This window comes from Mus musculus, chromosome 1, assembly GCF_000001635.26.
Source record: "Mus musculus strain C57BL/6J chromosome 1, GRCm38.p6 C57BL/6J".
NCBI lineage: Eukaryota > Metazoa > Chordata > Mammalia > Rodentia > Muridae > Mus > Mus musculus.
Genome location: NC_000067.6, coordinates 74,238,611 through 74,254,065, shown reverse-complemented (window position 1 = coordinate 74,254,065; position 15,455 = coordinate 74,238,611). Strand labels below are relative to the sequence as shown.

General features: G+C 42.6%; 1 protein-coding gene across 3 annotated transcripts in view; it reads right to left on the bottom strand.

Moving 5' to 3' along the window:
- The window catches only part of Arpc2 (actin related protein 2/3 complex, subunit 2), a 31,720-nt gene that overhangs the window by 14,144 nt on the left and 2,121 nt on the right, over positions 1–15,455 (bottom strand). For all 3 annotated transcript variants that reach the window (XM_030243491.1, NM_029711.2, NM_001357387.1), the window contains 3 exons: positions 7,952–7,986; positions 5,822–5,934; positions 2,767–2,812 (listed from right to left, as the gene is read on the bottom strand). In XM_030243491.1, coding sequence (XP_030099351.1) covers positions 2,767–2,812; positions 5,822–5,934; positions 7,952–7,986 — 194 coding nt within the window. The remainder of the gene's footprint in view (positions 1–2,766; positions 2,813–5,821; positions 5,935–7,951; positions 7,987–15,455) is intronic.

Here is a 15,455-nt window from a genome sequence, read left to right as displayed (position 1 = left end):
GCGGTGAGCATCAAGCTAGGGACAAGTACGGTATTTAAGTAGGCATGTGGTTGCAGGCTTGCAATGTCAGCCAGCACTCAAGAGACTGAGGTCACTATCTTTTGAGTTTCAGGACAGCTTGGGCTACATAGCAAAACTGTATCTAAAACATCCATAGAATTTATGGATGAGGTGACCAATAAATGGGGCAGAACAGGGACTGAAAATCATGTTTACTGACCATTAAGTGACCCTGCTCCTTCTGTCCCATGAATGTCAGGAAAAGCCTAATCAAGTCAATAATGGTACAAGAAGTCAATAATGGTATACCAAAGTCTATACATACTTTCTCAAGAAGATCTTTAAACAGCTGAGGATCATTTAAAACAGTAAATTGATGGGAATAGAATACCGGAACCATACGGGTCTCATATTCTCAAATAATCAACTTTTATACTATTTATTATTAATAAGGTTATTCCTTGAGCCTACTTTTCCTACTCCTACCTGCCTTTCTGAGAGCACAGACTGTTTAAGTCTTCACTCTAAGTAATGCTTTGCCCATTTTTGTTATGTTAATATCAAAACCTGTAACAATCACTATTCAATTTTGGGGCATTTGAAGAAATTTAAAAAGCAAGACAATAAAAGAGTTAAAGCTTGCTCAGAATCCACCCAAAAAGCAAAGTATAAGCAATGTCTGACCTCATTAGGGAACTCAGATAGCACACACTGAGGATGCAAAGTATTGATCAAGCATCAGTGAGTCAGCTGAGGGTAAAGAGCTTGCTACAAACCCTGGACAGCCTCAGCTCAGCCCAGAATATATGTACTGGTCAAAGGAGGGAATTGACAGTAAGCTGCCCCTGACTTCAGAGCCACACCCCTAGACATACATATATACAGTCACACCTTTTTGTTGTTTTGAAACAGGATCTCTATTGTAACTCTGGCTATCCTGGAACCAGCTCTGTAGACCAGGCTGACCTGGAACTCAAGAAGCTCCACCTACCTCTGCCTCCCTCATGCTGGGATAAAGCCCTGTGCCACCACCACCTAGCTACAATACTTTTTAATTTAAAAACAAACAAACAAACAAACAAACAAACAAACAAACAAACGGGCTGGAGAGATGGCTAAGCAGTTACAAGCACTGACTGCTCTTCCAGAGGTCTTGAGTTCAATTCCCAGCAACTACATGGTGGCTCATAACCATCTGTAATGGGATCTGATGCCCTCTTCTGGTGTGTCTGAAGACAGCTACAGTGTACTCATTATATATATGACAAATAAATTTAAAAAAAAATCTTAAAACAAAACAAACAAACAAAAACTCAACAAAATGATCAATCATCAATTTCGTGGCTGGTTGTGCTTTCCAAAGCTTCCCAAAGAAGCTAGTGAATGTAAATGCTTAGCTTACACGGTTATTTACACTAATGTACAGTAACTGTGTAAGGGATTGCGAGTGGGAACAGCATTTGTCCGAGTATTTGTGTGAACAGATGGAGACTAGGAATCAATCTGTGGTGATTCCTTAGGAGCTGTCCATCTTACATTCCCTTTTTCTTTTCTCTTTTCTTCTCTTCTTTTCTTTTTTGAGACATGGTTTCTCTGTATAGCCCTGGCTGTCCTGGAACTCACTTTGTAGACCAGGCTGGCCTCGAACTCAGAAATCAGCCTGCCTCTGCCTCCCAAGTGCTGCGATTAAAGGTGTGCGCCACGCCCGCCCCCCCCCCTTTTTTTTTAAAAGAATTTTAAGCTAACCAGTTTATAATTACTGGTTTTTGTTTTAATCTGAAGTTACAAATGCTTGTGAGATGCCATATGGGTTCTAGGAATTGAACCTGGGTCCTCTGGAATAGCAACCAGTGTTCTTTAACTGCTGAAACATCTCTCCATCTCTTTATCTTTTATTTTGAAAATGGGTCTCTCACTGAGAACTAGGGGTGGTCAATTAGGCTAGCCTGGCTACAAGCAAGCTCTGGGGTTACCTGTGTGGTAACCCTGGCACTGTTTGTATTCTAATGTAAATTCTGCTTCCTCAAGAAGGGCTGCCCCAAGGAGGAATTGATCACATACTCAGGTGACTTCATGTGAACATTCTCCCCATTTTAACTTGTGATTGGGCAGTAGAAGGGAAAGGTGGGGCTGGAGATTTTAGAGAGTGGAGGAAGAGAAGGAAGGAGAGAGAAAGGAGACAGGAGAGGTGAAAGGACAATGGAGCAGAACAACATGGCCCAGAGAAGCCTAAGGAGCAAGGAATAGCCAGGGAACAGAGCAGTGTAATGGTAAACCTGCCCAATCTAGGAGTGCAGCTTATAAATACTGTAGCTGAGTTGTAAGTTTTTGCACGGCCTTACTGAGGTTGGAGATTTATTGCCACACTTGTGATCTCCCCAGCACTGGGACTACAACTGTGCACTGTTTAATTAGATGCTGCTGTTCAGGCTCAGGCCTTCATGCTTTAGAGATAACCGACTTTATGATTATGCTCAAAGAACACTCACTCTGATGATGGAGGCTCCTCTGGGTAAAGGACCTAAAGAATCATTCTTGGGTGTTAATAATAACCCACCTACCAATTCTTAACCTATTGTGTATCATACTGAAAAAAGTAGAATCCTGTAATGGCTACTTACACAGAGGGGGCTGACTCAAGAACTGGACTCCTGCAGGTGCATTTTATAGAATGAAAATTTAAAGCAAAATCCTCTAGCTACAAAAGGTGAGACAAACAGGACACGGTGCTGTGCCGTCATTCAGAGCTGCTGCGTCACTACATACCTGGTTCTGGATTTACCAAGAAGCTCCCATACACTCTCTTTAACAACTGGAGAGAGAGAGAGAGAAGAAAAGTTAATAGAACTGGATTATAATTCAAAGGTTAGTTCAGTGGTTGTCTCTCAGAGACCTGTTTTCTCCTTTCAGATTCTACACTGCACTTTATAGAGTAGAGGAAGACAATTCAGGTCTGACAAAAGAATGCATCAACTAAACTCAGGCTGAAGCCTAGCTCAGGTGAATGAAGGGGTCAATTTCCAGGCACTGTCTTCTGTTATTCAATATGTTAATACTGTGTGCTATAAATTAATTTAGCTCATGGCTGGCTTTTAATGCAAAGAGCAATGGACAACAGAATCTCAGCGAGCTAGCAATACCAGTATTCTACACAACAGTCTCTACCTACCTTGAATCTCCCCAACCAAACATTTCCTCTGCTAACTACGTTCCAGCTTTTGGAAGGAGAGCACACACAAAACCCTCATTGCATTCAACAGCTGTCTAAAGGTGTATGAATGTTCTCATATTCAATGAACTCTCTAGACAGTGTTAAAATAAACAAAACTGTGTTTTACGTTCCATCTAAAAACCCTCAAAATCCATTACAGGTTAATAAGGCCCTTCACGCCCAACCCATTCCTTTTCTTGGTGCTGCCAGAGGCCAAACCCAGAGCCTTGCAGAAGCTCAATAAACTCTTCCCCATGGAGCTGTGCCCTCCCAGAGAAGCCACTCTTAAATAGTTTTGCCACTCTTAAATAGTCTTTAGAATTATCTCAAGTAAAGGCCTCAAAATAGTTCAGTGAATAACTTCCTAATATTTCTAGACTTAATCCTCACCTACAGAATCTGGTAACAGTGTGAATCCCAAAATGTGAATTCTTGACCACACTTGTTTACAGAGAAAAGCAGGCACTGCCCAGTGTAATAACTAAGTGGTAGCGAGCTTTTACAGAAGAGGAACTTCTGCAAAGGGACCAAGGTCACAGACTCTGTTGGTGGCAGGTCAAGTTCTGACCTGCAGGTGTTGCAGATACCACTTCTCCTAAAACCCTGGGGTGTAAAGGAACATTGGCAAGCTCCCTCTGAGCTACAATCCTACACCACTGATACTTGAAGGAAGGGAGTATCACACACGGGGAAACCAAAGGCCCCCAGGTTCACCAAGTCGATATTCTGAAATCTATAAAGTATTTAGAGGCACGTTTATACCACTTTTAATTCCTTTGTTCTTTCTTCTTTAAAAAAGCTATTTTTTAAAAACTTACTATTATCACGTGTGTGGCTGCTGGCGCCAAGTGTAGAAGTCAGAAGACAACTTCTAGAAGTCAAGTTTTCTCCTCCCACCATGATTCCAGGGACTAAACTAAGGTCATCAGGTTTGCAAGTCAAGAGCTTTCACCCACTGAGCCACTGAAGGCCTTCTCTGTTCCTGCATATCCCTTGAACATTCCCTGCTACTTTGCCAAGACCAACCTCACTATGTAACCCACACTGGCCTCGAGCTCATGATCCCCCTGCCCCCGCCTCCCACTGCTGGGCTCACAGCTGTGTACAACTGTAGCACACTGTCACTCACACTTCCTATCTTGATTCACCTTTACATCTGTGCCTCTTTTTAGCAGTCGGGAGAAGAGGAAGGTGATCTACCTACTTATAACTTTTAAACCTGCCTACTGAGCAGCAGAGCATTCTGCTTTTAAAAAGGGACTATGAAACAGTAACGAGCTTCCTGTGGTTATCACAGGCTGGTCACTGTTTAACCAACCTAGGGAGTCAATTACTGCTTACTCCACTCCCACACTGGGAATGTTATTTCCTCCACCCACTTGGGCTCTTTGGTCTATGTGTGAGCTAGGAAAACAGCAATGTGTTCCAGAGTTGCACTAGCAGGCCAAACACAGGATAAAATGAGTCTTAATAAATCCAAGCCATGCTGGGTCGCAAGCTGCAGCAGACCAGCTTCTTGTCTTCTGAAAAAATTCCCTTAAATTCCCTCTGGTTACTCCCCTTCCTTCAGCAAATCAAAAGCACCTGAACAAAAAAGGGCTCAGCTCCCTGAAGATCTTAGAACTCTTGATTTTAGAGCAAACTTTACAAAGTTCTACATCACATTCCTCAATACACAGCCTTTCAGAAATCTGAAGCTGTTCAAAAGCTACCACTTTCAGAATGAGAAATGGCTGCATCTTCACGTAGCAGATTAAGGAGAGTCTAGTTTGTTAAAATGGATTCAGGAACTGAGTCATACTTCCTGCTTTGAGACCCAACCACAATGTGCAGGCAGGCACTGGTGTAACAGCATTTTCTCTCTTCCATAAATGGCTTGCCCCAGAGCAACTGCAGTTCAACAGGAACCAAGCCTTCTACTCTAGCTACCAAAGCCAGGGCACAAGGCCTGGACAGCCCTGTGCACTTCCCTATGGTAGTTATAAGGAAGGACAGGTGGAAAGGTCAGCTCTAAAGAATATTAACTTTAAAAAACTTACAAGACAGTTACTTATGCTTCCCTTTTGGAATGGAAACCAAGATTATGACGTTTAATACACATAAATTCCAAGCTGCCTTGATAAGATTCTAAATATGGACCAGAACCTGTCTTATTGTTACTGTAACTATTTTTGTTAAGAAATATTCTCTGTTATTTCTGGAGGACTGTTTCGTTTTCACTATTTTGCACAATCTGTCTAGCCTGAATAATTTGAAAAGATAAGATTCCCGAGTTGGGTATGGTGGTACATGCCTATAATCCTAGTACTTGGAAGATGAAGGCAATCAGGAATTGGAGGCTTTCCATCCAGCCTGAGCTATGTGAGACCCTTTTTAAAAAACTTCTAAACTTCGCTTAGGAAATATCATTATTGCTCCAAGATAAAACCAAGCAAGCCAAGAGGCAATATCTCTGAAAAACATTTTTATGGGGAATGGAGTTGGAAGCCCCTGTTAGCTGTATAAAGAAGCCTCTGTTTGTAAGGGGGATGTGGCCCTCACTGAAGGGCAAGGGGCCAACCAAAGGTAAAGCAAAAACAAGAGTCCCAAGGAAACCAATGTGGACCTTACCTCATCAGCTCCATGTGCCTGAAGTTCCTTGTAGAATTTCAAAGAAATACTGACCATCACTTTTGTTTTGTCTCCATTAGGATTTGAAATATGATAAAGGACGCCATCAAAATCTGTGAAAAAAGCAAGTAAGATTGCTCACTCTAGAAACAGGAGTAATCTACTATCTACCACAGGGCTGGCCAGGAGGAGAGCTCCAATAAGAGAGATTCAAGTAAAACAATGTTTATTTTTAGTTCATGGGAAGCCAACCAAAAATCTGCTATGGAATTGCTCCATGGCCCCCTCTTTGGTCTCTTTTAAAATTACAAAGCTATTTTTTTGTGTAACCATAGTTTATACTAAAGTAACGTTAAAAAACAAAACCCTTTCATTGTAACATGTTTCCAACAGAAAAAAAGCTATTAAAGAGTCCACCTATGCAGCATCAATGCTGGTAAGCACGTGGGGCTTCTTTCAGAGTGTACTCACCCCACCTCAATCTATTACAAAGCAAACCCCAGACATCTGATCCATATATACATCAAGATGTATCTTTGGGAGACATTTAACATGAACATAGTTACAACCAGTCATACTCAAATTCAAACAAAAGATTCTACTTTAATACTAAATACCTGGTAAGCTATTCATCTTTTACCTACTGTCTTAAAAAACAACAACACCACCCCACAAACACTGTTGTCTTAAATATATGAATTAAGGGGACTCTAGAGATGGCTCAGTGGAAGAGCACTGACAGCTCTTCCAGAGGTTCTGAGTTCAATTCCCAGCAACGACATGGTGGCTCACAGCCATCTATAATGGGATCTGATGCCCTCTTCTGACGTGTCTGAAGACAGCTACAGCACACTCATATACATAAAATAAATAATTCTTTATAAAAAATATTTGAATTAAGATCTAACCAAGATCAAGACAAGACAGATGATTATCTTTTAGGTCTCCCTTTATGTCTAGGCCTTTCTTAAAGGCTCTTTCTTCCTGCACTATAAAGTGAGCCGAGCTCATCTGTAGCATTACTGTGGCTAGGTTCTGAGGGGCAGAATGCAGAGAACTTGCATGGCAATCACAAGAACCATGCGGACTGGGCACTGCTGGCGATGAGCATGCACAGATGCTCCCACCTGAGGAGCTACAAATCTCCTCAGATCCTCTGGTCAAAGCACCTGCCTTTCTGGACACTTAGCTGTAAAATCTCTGAGCTCACATTTGACTCGTCTTTTTTTTTTTTTTTAAATGAAGCACACTTTCAACACATGGCTCTAGACAGCCTAGAACTCTCCATGTAAACCAACCTGACCTCAGATTTTCAGAGATCCACCTGCTCTGCCTCTGCCTCCTGGCACAAATGACTTGTACCATCATATATGGCCAACAGAGAATGGGAAAAACAAACAAACAAACAAACAAACAAACAAAAAACCCATTTCTCTGATTTGACAAACAAGCTCCATCATCGTTGACCTTGCCTCCCCCAAATGTTAGGCAAACTTAGATGATGGCTACTAGATTATAACTCTGTAGACTTCCAAAGTAGAAAGACAGGTTTTTTTTTTGTTTTGTTTTGTTTTGTTTTGGTTTTTCGAGACAGAGTTTCTCTGTATAGCCCTGGCTGTCCTGGAACTCACTTTGTAGACTAGGTTGGCCTCGAACTCAGAAATCCGCCTGCCTCTGCCTCCCGAGTGCTGGGATTAAAGGCATGTGCCACCATGCCCGGATTAAAGACAGTTCTTTGTACAAAACCTAAACCAAAACCAAATTTCTAAGATATCAAATGTCCCCACTCACTAAGATATGTAGGTTAGTCTTACATAGTTTTCTGAACTCCAAAATCAGTTAGCAACATTACAAATACATAAAATAATTCTTGAAGGCCTCAAGAAAGACTTGAAAAGCAAAACTTCTCTTTCCAGGGAAGCAGAGCTAGCTCCCTGGTTAAGAGAACTAGCTGATCTTCCAGAGAACCCAGGTTCAATTCCAAGCACCTATATAGCAGCTCACAGCCATTTGTTAACTCTAATTCCAGGAGGTCTGATGCCTTCTTGTGGCCTCCTCAGGCATCAGGCACATACAAGGAACACAGACAAAACACACTAAAATTATAAGGGATGAGATAAAGACACTTACCTGCAAATGTTACTTCTACAGCTTCTGGTTTGTTTCTGTAAAACAACAAACAGGCCCTTAGTAAGACATTTTTAGTCATAATGACCTCAAACCTGAGTTGGATCCCCAAGTTCCATAGGGCGAAAGGAGAGAGCCGACTCTTTCAGGTTGTACTCTGACCTCCGAGTCCACAAATACATAAACAGATCAAATGTAAATAGGGGAAAATAATTATACTGTGGGTTGCTTTTAGGAGGACTTTGAAGGGGTCCTGATTTTTACTGAAATTGGAGCATCCTATTTAAATGGCTAACAAATGAAGAAAACCTGAACTTGCTAAAGATGAAAGTCAGACAAAGAACACCTGTAGCTTGTGTTAATGGCTCCCTGCCCCTCCCCCACCCTCAGCAGAATGCCAAGGGAAATAACATCAGACAGAAAAATGGCTAAGTATAGTCATGTAGAATGATTCTGTTTGTTTAAGGTAAAAGGATGATTTAAGCTATCTACAGCACAGTAAGTTCTGTTCCATCCCACAGATCGTTTTTTTTAGGCCTTTACATATACCTCCCCTTCCTTCCATCATCAGAGCACCGCCACTCTCCATCAAGACTGCTCTGGTCCTACCTCTTGTTACATCTCAGGACTTACACAGAAGCGCAGCACAAACTAACACTGAGGGAAAAAAATCACTGAGCAGAGGCAAAGCACTCGTTTTCTCATCTTTCTCACCAGACTTATGCACTGGACAAATAAGATTTCTTACCCTCCTTTCCTCATCTCTTCATTTATAAAATGGGAGAATACAAACCATCAATCTTGCAGAACTACTATAGACAGACAGTAAGACAGGCCTAGAAGACCTTCTGATACACAACAGCTACTACATGGTTTACTCTATTACACCCCAGTGAAAGCTGTTACACTTCTCTTCTCTTCAATGCCAATGCCAGAAAACTTTACTGCCTCTAGCATCTTGTTAGCAGTTAATTCAAGAGATCCTAGTTTGTTTCACATTTAGCAGACAAGATACACACACTTCCACATTTTATTCCGTTGCTCAAGACCTGTTTAGTAGGAATCTTCTTTTTAAATATACTTTATTTATACACGAAGGCATGTGCACCATACATGTGAAGAGGCCATTAGATCTCCTGAACTGCAGTTATAGGCAGTTGGGAGCTACAAAGTAGGTGCTGGGAACTGAAGTTATTTCCTCTGTAAGGCGACAAGTGCTCCTGACTGCTGAGCTCATCTCTCCAGCCCTTGAGTATGAAAGAAGCCAACAAGAGTTCCAACTCTGCTGGACAATTATGGAATATCTACTGTGGTTCATGAATGTTAAAAGCTGATACTGACGCTAAATGATATCCCTTAAACAAACTAGCTTTTATTAAGTTTATGTTAAAGAAAACACACACACACACACACACACACACACACACACACACACACACACACACAGAGGAAACATCCAAGTTTACCCTACTTTTCAAAGCATGTCCATATCCCCAGCATCTGGGAGGCAGAGGCAACCTGGTCTACATAGTGAGTTACAGGGTAGTTGGGGCTACACAGGGGGGAGACTCTGTCTCAAGAAAACAACAACAACAACAAAAGGGATGTGGCTAGAGATACTTTATCACTTGGGAGATGGCTAGAGGAAGATCAGAATTCAGTCAACCTTGGCTCAATGTTGAGTTGGAAGCAGATCCAGTCTCAAGGAATGAATGCCCTTCCAAAAAGGAGAAAGCTGGAGCTGCTCCTGAGCTTTCACTTCCAAATGTAGCCAACAAACAAAGGGCAATGAAGAACAATACAACTTTCCTCACCTTTAAAAACCAAGAGTATACATAACCTTTAACAAGTCCATTTAAATAAAATACTAACATGATGCCAGTTAGAGGAAGGAAGCATGCAAACACACTCTTGGGACCTGATAGGCTGTCCGTCCTATAGTCAGGGACCACCCTCCCTGACTTACCTCGGGTGGGAGGGAGGGATATTAGGAGTGCTGTTTTCCCTCTAACCCTTAGGCTTGAACAAAACCAGGAGAGTCCCCACCTTACTATTTCATCAACAGACCTGAGAAAAATCAACTTAAGAAGAACCTTAATGTTCTAAGTCATAAACCCTGAAGGTTTGAGTCTCTCTAGCAAGAAAGCAGCCTGAGCATGGATCTCCACTGGGGAACACTGCTAAGATCCAGTCTAAGTGGCTTGCTATATGATTTGGGAATATATATCAAACCACCACCATGAATATTTTAGTTTACTCTTCATGGCTACACAAAAGGTTTGGAGGAGAAAGGCTGCTAAGGTACTGGGCTAAAGAACAGGAGAGCTGGAGCTGGAGATCTGTAAGCTCTGTGCCCCAACAAGGAAAATGCTGAATGTAAAACACTGTGACAATCATTGCTTAGCCCCAAGCACAGGAGTGCCCTTCCCACCTCCTCTGCTTCTGTGTGTGTGTGTGTGTGTGTGTGTGTGTGTGTGTGTGTGTGTGTGTGTGTGTGGAGGGGGGGCAGAGATGGGAGGAGCGAGAGAGCTCGAGCAAGCTAATTCTACTTTTCTTTTTTAAAAAAAAGATTTATTTATTTAATGTAGATGAGCATACTGTAGCTGTACAGATGGTTGTTTGTGAGCCTTCATGTGGTTGTTGGGAATTGAACTTTAGGACTTCTGCTCGCTCTGGTCAGCCCCGCTGTCTCTGGCCAACTCCTCTTACTCAGTCCCTGCTCACTCTGGCCCAAAGATTTATTTATTATACATATACATTATGTATATAAGTACACACTGTAGCTGTCTTCAGAAGCACCAGAAGAAGGCATCAGATCTCCTTACGGACAGTTGTGAGCCACCATGTGCTTGCTGGCTTTTGAACTCAGGACCTACGGAAGAGCAGTCAGTGCTCTTACCCACTAAGCCATCTCGCCAGCCCCGTTAGTTCTACTTTTCAAGACAAGGTTTCTCTGCTTGTCCTGAATTGAGATCTGCCTGCCTCTGCCTCCATTATTACTGTATTTTAATTGGTTTATTTTTGAGACAGAATCTCATGTAGCCTAGGCTTCCTCAAACCTATTTTGTAGCTGAGGCTTGTTTTGAGCTGCCTCCACCTCCTACATGCTAGGTCACAGGGATACACTACAGCTAGCTTGTTCTGCTTTATGGTTTAAAATAAAATCATAGTGATAGTCCATGTAATAGACTAAGAAGATGAAACATTTACTGCTTACCATCTGCTCGAGCTTCAGACTCAGTGAGTAAAGGCACTGCTACCAAGCCTGAGGACTCAAGTTCAACCCCTGCCTCTGCCTTCCAAGTGCTGGGATTAAGGCATGTTCCTCCCCCCCAACCCCTGGTCCTCCCTCCCCACCCCAAACACACAGCTTTATTTTCATTTTTGAAACAGAGTCCCATGCAACCCACTGGCCTCAAACTCAATACGTAGCTGAGGATGATCTGGGCTTCTGATTTTCCTGCCCAGCCCTCCCAAGTGCTAGAATCACAACCTGGGATGGCAGACATGAGATACCACATCTGACTTTTAAGAAATATTCTTAAAATCTCTTAAAAGGAGGCTGGAGAGATGGCTCTAGCATTAGCTGCTCTTGTAGAAGACTTAAGTACCCAGCACCCACATGGTAGCTCACACTGTCTGTAACTCCAGTTCCAGGGGATCAGGTATCTTTTTGTGACTTCCACCGGCACTGGTCTTGTATGTATACATGCAGTAGGCAAACACTCACTCATAAAACACATAAAATGAAAATAAATCTCTTAGGGAAATTTTTTTGCAGATGTATTTGCTTGTGTGTACACATGCGGTGGCCAGAAGAAGGCATCATTTCTTTTAGATCTGGAGTTAACAGGTGGTTGCGAGCTATCTCAAGTAGGTTGGGAACTGAACTCTGCAAGAATAGCCAATGCTGCTAAACTGTTGAACCATCGCTCTTGCACCCAAATACTTTCTTAAAATTGGGTGTTGTAGTTCTGTACTTTTCTGAAGATGCTTCTAGAATGTTAACAGTTAGTAAAGTACTATTAGCAACTATATCACCTCTTTTTTTTTTTTTGGGTGAGGTGGAGTTTTTACTTCTAAATACATCCTGGAAATAATTTTCCACTGGGGCACCTGTGGCCCTCTTCTGGTTATCCCTTCTACCCTCAATTAGAGAAATCTTCTGTTGTGTTCACTGAAGATTTCTTCTTCTTCTTTTTTTTTTTTTTTTTGCTTTTTGTTTTTTGAGACAGGGTTTCTCTGTATAGCTCTGGCTGTCCTGGAACTCACTTTGTAGACCAGGCTGGCCTCGAACTCAGAAATCCGCCTGCCTCTGCCTCCCGAGTGCTGTGATTAAAGGTGTGCACCACCACGCCCAGCTTGAAGATTTCTGATTACTTTAAGTCCTCTACAAAGTTCCAATCATTCTTTCCAAGTAAACCCCACCTTTTTTTTTTTTTTTTCCCTAAACCACCCTTCAAAAGAACAAGAAAATAGGGCTTGGAGAGATAGATGGCTTAGTGGTTAAGAGAACCGACTATTCTTCCAGAGGTCCCGGGTTCAATTCCCAGCAACCACATTGTGGCTCACAACCATCTGTAATGGGATCTGGTGTGTCTGAAGACAGCTACAGTGTACTCGTATACATAAAATAAATAAATCTTAAAAAGAAAAAAAAAACAAGAAAATAAAAGCTGACATACACTCTTAGAAAAGTGGGGCAGGAAACTGAGGCAGAAGGAGCACCATGAGTTTGAAGCCAGCCTGGGCTAGAGACCCCGTCTCAGCACCACAGCAACAGCAAGGCTGCCACTGAAGCAGGATAGCTAAGTGGGAAGAGCGCACACTGGGCAAGCCTGAGGGTCTGAGCTAGAATCCCCGGGACCCACGGAAAAAGCCTATAACCTCAGTGCTACAGAGGCTGAGACAGGAGGATGACTGGGGCTTGCTGACTGCCAGACTAATTCCAAGTCCAGCAAGAGACCTAGTTTTAAAGGAATGAGACAGCGATACGGTAGGACACACATTACGACATTTCTTCTCTGGTCTCTGATGTATGATGGCTCTCATTCCCTCTTCCTCTCTCTCAAAAATAAGGGGAGGGAGATAAGCTTTTAAAGAAAACAAGAATCTCTTAGTCTGCATTTATTCCTTCAAGATAAACTTACTGAGCAGATCTCTCTCTTCTGAGGAAACAGAAATGGCTGAAACAATAGTCCTCAGTTTTAGAGACTCCTTCCCCAAAGACAATGCAGGGGCCAGAGGACAGGTAGCAAAGTGTCAATCACAAGACGGTATAAAAAGATCAACTTGATCTTAACAATCAGACAGTACATCCCACTACATCTATAGGTTTAAACAATGTCCTAATTCCGAATCTCTTAAGCCAGTCAGTCTGTCTCTCTGAGGACATATGTGGCATATTTGGGAATGAGAACACGGTAGCTACAAGATTTAATGTGTTCTTTTCTCAAATTTCTCCTCCCACGGCCCTCGCCCACCCCACTCAGTGCTGCTTGCTCACTGAGCTCTCCCCCTCACAGAACCACGGCTCCCACAATATGCACAGGCTGTGGTAAAGAGCCAGAAGGCACTGAAAGCCAGCAGCAGCTCAAATCTAACAGCATTCCTCAGCTCTGGACTGTGTAACTGCGAAGTTGACAGGCCTTGCTTCTGAGGATAAAAGATTCTTGGTGTGTATGTAGTAACAAAAGAAGTCAATTAAATTTCCAGATTACTTCTGCTTTAATTGTGGTCTGGGCAAGAATTCCCAAGTGAAAAGGCAGTGCTGTTGATAAGACTCACGCAGGACATTATTTACAGTGTTGGGTGTAGCTTTTGAATTAGTCATAGTGTAGAGACTGTGTCATCTGACAGGAGTTACTTTCCTGCATCCCTTTATGAAGACATTTACAGAGAGATCCAATACTCCTTCTCAGGAGTATGGCAGGAAAGAATAGGAAACTTTGTTAAAATTGTCTTTAAATTACAAATAATTGTGGCCAACTGTATGCTTAAAGAGTTGTTTTACAGAAGTCTCACCCAAATACAAGTTTAAGCTTTCAGTCTGATGCTATAGGCAAAAAGATACAGCAAGATAACCCAAGGGATCATTAAAAATAAAAAAGATAAAGTGAAACAATGAAAAGGAAAGCCAGTGCAACGTCACTCTGGAGTGTGCACTGCACTACTCTAACATCTTTGAAGAACGCCTCCCGAGAGCTGGGAAGCAGTGCAGGCGAGTGCTTCCCAGCATGTGCAAGGCCCTGAGGACTCAAACACCCTCCCCAGAGGAAACCAGCTCACACCTTCATTGTCAGTAGGCGACCAGCACCGTCCAACGGAACTGTCTGCAGTAACAAGCTCGAACAGTGGGCAAACACAGCAGTCGCTCGCCCCAAGTGGCAATGGAGTCTAAAGATCCAACACAGCTAGTCCAACTCAGGAAACAAATTTTAGTTTTACTTCATCTTTTTATTTAAATAACGGGCCACATATAGTAAGTGGCTATGGTACAGGACACTCCAGAACAGAAAGAATCCCTCTGGCAAAGGCTACATGATCATAACTTCCCTGACTAATCTCTTCTGCCAAGTGCAAAGAGCAGTGTGGGGCTCAGCTCTCCCCACTTCCACCCTGCACAGCCTCTCATCTCTCTGGGGTCTCCGGGCTTCTTCTCTTTAAGCTCGTTATCTTCTCCCAATATAGCGTATACATCAGTCCCTCCCTAACTTCGATAACAGGCTCTCTTCGGAAGGGCCCCATGCTTTCAGCTGCTGCCTGGTATTGGGCTCTGGTGAGACGCACCCATGTTTATGATGAGCACACTAGACATCCTTGTTGACCTCTGTAACCACCCCAGTGCTGCCTCATCTTAAAGGGCGGACCTGGAAACACTTTTTTTTTTTCAGAGGTAGGCTTTTCTTTTAATTTCTTTTCTTTTGAAATAAAGTCTCACTAAATATCCCTGGCTGGACTAGAACCTGTGTTGACCCTTCTGCCTGTTTCCCTAGTGCTAGGATTATAGGAGGGTGCCATTACACCCCACAGAAACAGCCAATTTCAGAAAATCCCCGCCCTCCATAGTCTCTTCTCAAAGACATCAAAGTATTTTTAACACAATGTTTTGAGTGCATTTGTTAAGTCATACATTCTAAGGATGAGCTAGAATAAGACAAAACCTCCTACCTCCTCAGACATTTTACCTGGCTGCAGTGAGCACCCTTACCACCTCCCCCCAAAGAAATTCTAACTTATGCCCTCCAAATTTAAAACCCTATTTTAATCTTTCTGAAAGAGTAAGCTTTTTACTTGCAACAGGGTAGACCAGGCTGGCCTTGCTCTCCTGGTCCTCCTGCTTCCACTTCCCAAGCACTGGGATTACAAGCACATCACACCCAGTCTGGCCTGCCTTTTTCTTTTTTCTTTGATACAAAGTCTCACTAGGGCCTAGAACTTTTGTTCCTCCTGTCTCCTATGAGCTCCTGAAAGCTGGAGTTACAGTTGAATGTGCTTGGACTACAGG